Source organism: Thunnus albacares, chromosome 19 (assembly GCF_914725855.1).
Source record: "Thunnus albacares chromosome 19, fThuAlb1.1, whole genome shotgun sequence".
Classification (NCBI taxonomy): domain Eukaryota; kingdom Metazoa; phylum Chordata; class Actinopteri; order Scombriformes; family Scombridae; genus Thunnus; species Thunnus albacares.
The window spans coordinates 4,676,291-4,682,981 of record NC_058124.1 but is presented as its reverse complement, the minus strand read 5'-3'; the positions used below and the strand labels follow the sequence as shown (position 1 = coordinate 4,682,981).

Here is a 6,691-nt window from a genome sequence, read left to right as displayed (position 1 = left end):
GTCTGCTGTTTGCGCAGGGAACTGATACGGGCTAGAGATTGCAACCTTAATCACGCTGTTGTCATAACACTGGTTGCATTGTTTCGCTCTGTTTTAGTCCTTATTCGATGTTGTTGCCCCATTCTTTTTTTCTCCTCAACATGTTGATGAATGATGAATGATGGTAAATCATGATTGTGTGATTATGACTGTTTGTACAAGTCTCGCTGGACTCCTGCCTGTTGTTTTTGCAAACACAGGGTCGGGGAATTGATACTGTGTACATTTGTTCGGTCTTATTATCAGCTTGTCAGTTATCTGTAAAGCACTTTGAATGAACACAAATAAAGTTGAATTGATTGGTGAAGCCGTGCATTTAGCAATTAAGTAAATTTACATAGGGAATGTACACAAATTACTGGAGTGTGGAGGGGGACTAATTCTTCTATTTTTATATACTGTAGGTTTCTAAAATTGCAAGATCCTCCAAGGGCTTTATTAATATTTAATTAATAAAGCCCCCCCCCCATCACATAATATAGTAGTTGGATGGTACAAATAATTTCACCATAAATAATTAAAGATGAGTCTACAGCTACACCAGCAGCTCTGTTTGGTTTCGGCTAAATGCTAATGTCAGCATGCTAACATGCTCACAATGACAATGCTAACATGCAGATGCTAAGCAGCTATAATGTTTATATAATGTTCACCATCTTAGTTTATTGTGTTAGCATGCTAACATTTGTTGATAAGTACTTAACAAAAACTAGCTGAGGCTGATGGGAATGTCATTAACTTTCATGGCAAACCATCCATTGGTTTCAATAAAAGACAAAAATGTCAAGTCGCTGGTGGTGCTAAAAGAAAAGTCAGGGGTTCACCAAAGTCATTAGGATTCATCCTATGGGGACCATGAATGTCTGTACAATTGCACTGCATGGCAATCCATCCAATAGTTGCTGAGATATTTCACTGCGCACCAAAGTGGTAAACTAACTGACCAACATTGCCATCCCTGGAGCCAAGCTGCTAGCATGGCTGAAAAGGCAAAGCATAAAGACGTTCAGATGGTGTAATCTAATTTAAACTTTAATCTATAAATGGAATACACAAACTGTATTTGATAGTACTGTTATTATAATCAGTCGCATTCAACAATTACAAATAATTTGGTCAAAATCTATCACAAACTTCCACCGCTCATCATTATCGTGTGATTAAGCTCCAAATAAGCTGCACCTAATGAGGGGATTTCAAATAGTTTCCTGCAAAGCCAGGAGGAACTTGGTTATTAGTGGCTGCTGTTTTGTTGATACACCGGGTGAAGAAAAGGTTCTACGCTGTATCAACACTATGAAGACATATTCATGAGTAGATGCAAAGTGCATTGTGTGCCTAAAATACCTGCTTTTCCCTGCCTGCCCGAGAGTTTTATTTAGCGCACTGGTAGAAATGAAGTAAGTTCCAAGTCTGAATTTATTAGAAAATGTTGCACTGAGATATTTGACACGTGCTCCTGATGATTATTTCAAATACATACACTTAATTAGACTTGTAAAAAAATAATGACTTGTAATGAAAGAAAACTTCATGGAACACTAGACCTGACCATAATGACATATCTGCTGAATACAGCTGATAAATTTTCAAACAACTGTGGTAAAGTTAAATCTGGGTTTTCTCTTTTGGAAATAACTGATTGAGTTAATACAGATGTGACAAATAAAAGGAAAAACCTAAATAAATGAATGAAGAAACATGAAAAGGCTTCCATGAAGGGCAAAAGGGTTCATCAAATGGCTTGCTCAGTATGAAAATGATGTCAGTTACATTGCTATGGCCTTCACAGTCACCAGATCTCAACACAGTTAAACACCCATGAGAGGATTTATATTTCTGACCTAATTAGACACTGTTGTGTTTACGGCAGCTATGACGATACTGCGTGGGGATTTCAAGAAGTGTGACTGGTCAGCTTGGGCTGTTTGTGCCTTCTTTTACGACTTCCAAATTCCAGTTAAGATTGTTCAGAATGAAAACAACTTGAAGTATGTTGAAAAAAGGCTCAATAATCTCCCTTTCAGTAACACACATCTAGCAAAGACATTGTACAGAATAGTTTTAGATTCAGTAATGAAACAAGGTAGACCTTCCCACCATCACTCGTGTCACAAAGGGAATGAAACAATGTTAACAATGTTATTGTGGTGAATATAATTAGACCATGATACCGATCGGGTACGATACACCTGTTTACACCTGTTTCGGTGGCGCCTGCAATGGGACTCCATTAACCCTTTGTGGCAAGTATAAAACCAGTTTTAGACATTGCTTCCGCCACCAACATCAAAACACCAAATGGGGGAATATGTTTTGAAAGGATGGTAATCATACCTCTAGTACATTTCCACAGACTTGTAGAATCTATGACAACAAGCACCGACGCTGTTCTGTGGACATTCCATGTTGAAATTTGTCACCAATCTGTAGGTGTCTAATGGAATATTTGAGAAGCTCATTTTCTGCACTCTCATTTTGAACTGCTAGATTAAAGTGAAATTTTGGATATCACTCATTAACGGATATCCTCTGCTGCAGGCCATGATGACATAAATCCCTTTTAAAAAGTCAAGTATGTTTCCTCTCCTATTGTGCACTTGCTGAATTATATTTTATCCAAATCTGGGGAGGGTGGTTTTATACCCAAATATCGAAAAACTCAGTGTGTTCCTTTGTTTAAATCTGGCAGGTATACAATTTTTAACAGTCCTTTAATAGTCTTATACTTATCTTTCATGTGTGGAGGATAAGTACAGTGTTGCTACACACTGTCAATCACAAGCCCTTGAGGAAATACAGCATTTCTTTCGCAAAGAGTTCTTCAAAAGAAAAGTGATCAAACAGTGAGCCCTTCAAGAACCTTGTCATCATTTTTGTTTTCTATGTTGGTGCTGAGTACTGTACACCACTATGTAACGATGTAACTGAACATCCAGTGAGTCAAGGAATGAAAACACAGCTCTGAAAAATATTGCTTTCTTGCATTTTATTTCATTATACATTACTCAGTGCATCATTCATACAAATATAAATACATCCCTGAATAAGTTAGAGAATAAATAAATTATTCTATTTACAACAATTGCTCTCATTCAGCATCCAGCAGTAAACATCTAAGCTGGTAAACCATCCGTCATATACAGCATTGAGATAATTGAAGGTGAGTATTTTCTGAGCTACAATAAAGGCTTATATTTCCATGTGTCCATCAGTTCCTGTCGACTGCAGTCAAACAGGGCAGATGGAGTGAATGAATTTATGGCACATTGAAAAAGCAGGCCACAGATAAATAGCTTTTGAAGTGCATAACACAAGTAGAGAGTCATAATTTCCCAGCGTCAAATTACAGAGGAATTAAGGAACATTTGTTAGGGGAAGAAAACAATTGTTGCATTTTTTTGGCAAGCTCCGCGTCATTGGAACCTTCTGGCCAATGTTCAATGAAAACATTAAACAGGGGCTATGCATAAACACTTGAGCCAGCACAATAGACCTACTGTAGCTGTTATGCTGGAGGAACGTACTGTATACTCTGTGTGTGTGTGTGTGCGTGTGTGTGTGTGTATGTTTGCGTGAAGAACTAACAGTGGTCCTTGTATAAATGGACTCCAGCTAATTGTTTGTGAAATAAATCCCAAAGAAATGACCTTCATTTCACTGAGGCAATGTGTGTCAGGAGTGAACTAGCTGCCGTTTGCAAGTACTGCCTGATAATTAAAAAGCTATTTGCTAGTTTGCCCTAAACATTAGGTAGGACAGCTCTGATACAGAGGAATATTCAAACAAACCAAAGGTCAACAATGACAGAAAAGTCCCATGGACATTAAGTAAACATTGACAAATGTTTCCCAATTGAATACCAGAGTTGATAGGACTCTTGAGTATGTAATCCTCAATGATGGTGAGTTGTGGAATTGAAACTGTCCATATACAGCCAAATCAGATTAGTCACCAACTAGTTCCAAAGTCAGTTTCCATGTGTTTGGCTTTGAGGGATCCTTCCTTGGCATGTGCAGACACCGTTTATAAGTTCAGAAAAGTTCAAGGAGAGTTCAAGAAATTACTCATCCTATCATTGCTCCTGCCGTAGGGCTTCTGTTTTGTGGAGTTGTCGGTCTCCGAAGCCATTATGTCGATCAAATGCTTGATCCACTGATTCTTTCGCCTTCCATCTTTCCACCTCTGCATCCCCTGAGTTGGTAAGGGTCTTGAATTTTTTCAGAACCAAGGTGCTGGCATTGAAGGCGGCTGGAGGAGTCTCCAGACTATGGAGGATGAGTCCATAGAGGTTGAACTGCTTCTCATTGTCACTCAGTCCTCTACCTCCTTGTTCGACTCTTTAGTCTGTTGACTCCAGCTGGGTTCTCATTGGATGAGAGAATCTTGTTTGCGATTGCCATGTTGGAGTTGACCACAGATCTGCAGGAAAAATAACAGATAAGAGGTGATTCAGATGTCTTAGAAATGACCATTAAACACATCACAATATAGAGTTAAAGGTTGATCCTTAAATTCTTCTGCATTTACCTGAGAGATGCCAGCAATTTGTTGCTACGTGTCTTTGTAGATTCTATCAATGGGCTCACGACATCAGTCCTGGGATCCTCTGAGCTGTGGACAGATAAAACAAAAATATTAAAACAAGGACACAACCCTTTCATACTTCAGGGAATTAAACCTTGATACAAAATGCAACGTTCCTGATTTGATTCCAGCTAGGGACCTCTGTTGTATGTCATACCCATCTCTCTCACCCCATGTTTCCTGTCTGCCTACCTTACCTAATAAAGGCATAAATGCCCCCCAAAAAAACAAAATGAGTTCAGGGATGACTGAGCAATTTCCTCATAATTCCAAACCCATATATTTTAGATGCCTTATGGGCGAGAATGCAGATTGTGCCTTAGAAAACACCACTAGGATAACATCTAGAGACGATAACTAATCTATACTGGTGGTTTCATTACTGCAATAACTCCAACACGCAACAAACATTCCATTGAACAGAAGCAAAAAAACTTAACTGTCTAAAAATAGCAGCACTTCTAATAAATCGTTGTGATTTCAAGGCCTCCGAGGAAATGCGGGTTCTTTGCACTGTGTCTACTACCCCCATACTGTAGCAACATTATCACAGGCTCAATCATTTTGCCTCCTCTCTGACTCGTCCTCTACATCAACATACTGTACAGGCTCGTCACACTTGACTGGCGCTGGTGCGAGACACAGAAGCTACTATCTGACATCTAAGGAGGGTGCGTGATGGGAAGGATGCCTTGCTACAAGTCTAGGTGGGTAGGTGGAAGGAGGACGGTGCGGAGGGAAACACGCTCACCTTTTATGGCAGAAGCTGGAGCAGGTTTTGTCGGCTGGGTTGGCACATTCGCAACGGCTGGTTGAACGGCGGCGACGAGACAAGGGACTTCCCAGACCGTAAGGAAGGAGTTTACTGAAAAAGAAACCAAACTTTTAATGATAAAGCAGGTGAAAGTATGTGGACAAATTAGAAGTCATCCCTGAGCGCTGTTGAGGGTTAGGGTGTGTTACTCTATCAGAATCTTAATATCTAGTCTGAAATGCAGTTCCCTGGGTGTATGCCTGCAGCCTCACCTTGGCGTGTTAACCCAGATAATATCCAGGTGGCAGAAGTAGATGCATTCTTTATCATCCCAGCTGTTACAGGAGCAGCGTTTGGTCCTGACGCGGTGTGGATGTGAAGCTGGCAGCTCTGTCTGGTCTGATAAGGGGAGTCCACAACCTAGAAAAACACAAAGGATCCAGAGATTAAAAAGAGCCAACTAATCCTTTGCAGTATGACAATGCGTTAGTGCTTATCACATGTAAAAACAAACAAATCCACTTGGCAGGCTAACACCCACTAGTGTGTGATTAATAGTGGAACATATTTATCATATAAATCATGGAACGTAATCCAAGTCAAACAATCCTGCAAGCTGGCTGTACTTTATTGTATCAATAACACTGCGGTAATAATGCGATTACTCTTCAATAAAAGGTGAGTTATCTATCAGAGTCAATATTCTGTGGAAGGCAGATCCCTGATCTTGCTACACATTATGTGCTGAATGGCAGAAGGTGAAAGGTTGCAGCATCAAATTAAACAGCATACCTGCATCTATTATTCACTATCAACTATTTTGTACCATACTATTTTGTAAAATTGCACATTCTGGTTAAACAATAACCTCACCCTAATCTTCAAACCTTTATTAAGTCTAAGTCAAGAAGGAGGCGGTCATTTATTTAATTCAAAGCCAAAACGAATAATTATCAAAGCAAATTATTACAATTTTATTGGATTTGAACCACAAAAATCTACAATATTAAAATATATAAAATATTATATAAAAAATATAAAATATTTTTAAAACACTCTAAAAGCCCAAGAAAGAAAAGAAAAGCTACTGACCTTCTTGCAGAGTCACGCAGATGATGAAGAATAGAGTCAATATCTTGCACGTGAAGGAAGCCATCATCATCCTCTGTGTCTGGAGTCTGAAGTTCAGATGTGTCAAAGTAACAACAGTAAGTTCACACACTCCGAGAAGTGTAGTCAAATCTTTACAGTTGTGTGTGTTGAAGCCAGAGAGCAGCAACAGGTGCTTTGTGTTCACGTCCCTGCCAGGAC

General features: G+C 39.3%; 1 protein-coding gene across 1 annotated transcript; it reads right to left on the bottom strand.

Moving 5' to 3' along the window:
- Positions 1–3,347: 3,347 nt before the first annotated feature.
- Positions 3,348–6,691, bottom strand: edn2 (endothelin 2). The gene is made up of 5 exons (XM_044336504.1): positions 6,473–6,691; positions 5,653–5,800; positions 5,378–5,491; positions 4,570–4,653; positions 3,348–4,461 (listed from the first exon to the last, which is right to left on the bottom strand). The coding sequence occupies exons 1-5, from the start codon at positions 6,540–6,542 to the stop codon at positions 4,362–4,364; spliced, it is 516 nt and encodes a 171-aa protein (XP_044192439.1). The 5' UTR covers positions 6,543–6,691; the 3' UTR covers positions 3,348–4,361.

Coding starts and splice junctions, on each gene's coding strand:
- edn2 (XM_044336504.1), bottom strand. CDS start 6,542: ATGATGATGGCTTCCTTCACGTGCAAGATATTGACTCTATTCTTCATC. Junction 5,492..5,652: donor ATCTGGGTTAACACGCCAAG/GTGAGGCTGCAG, acceptor TTTCTTTTTCAG/TAAACTCCTTCCTTACGGTC. Junction 4,462..4,569: donor AAATTGCTGGCATCTCTCAG/GTAAATGCAGAA, acceptor TTTTTCCTGCAG/ATCTGTGGTCAACTCCAACA.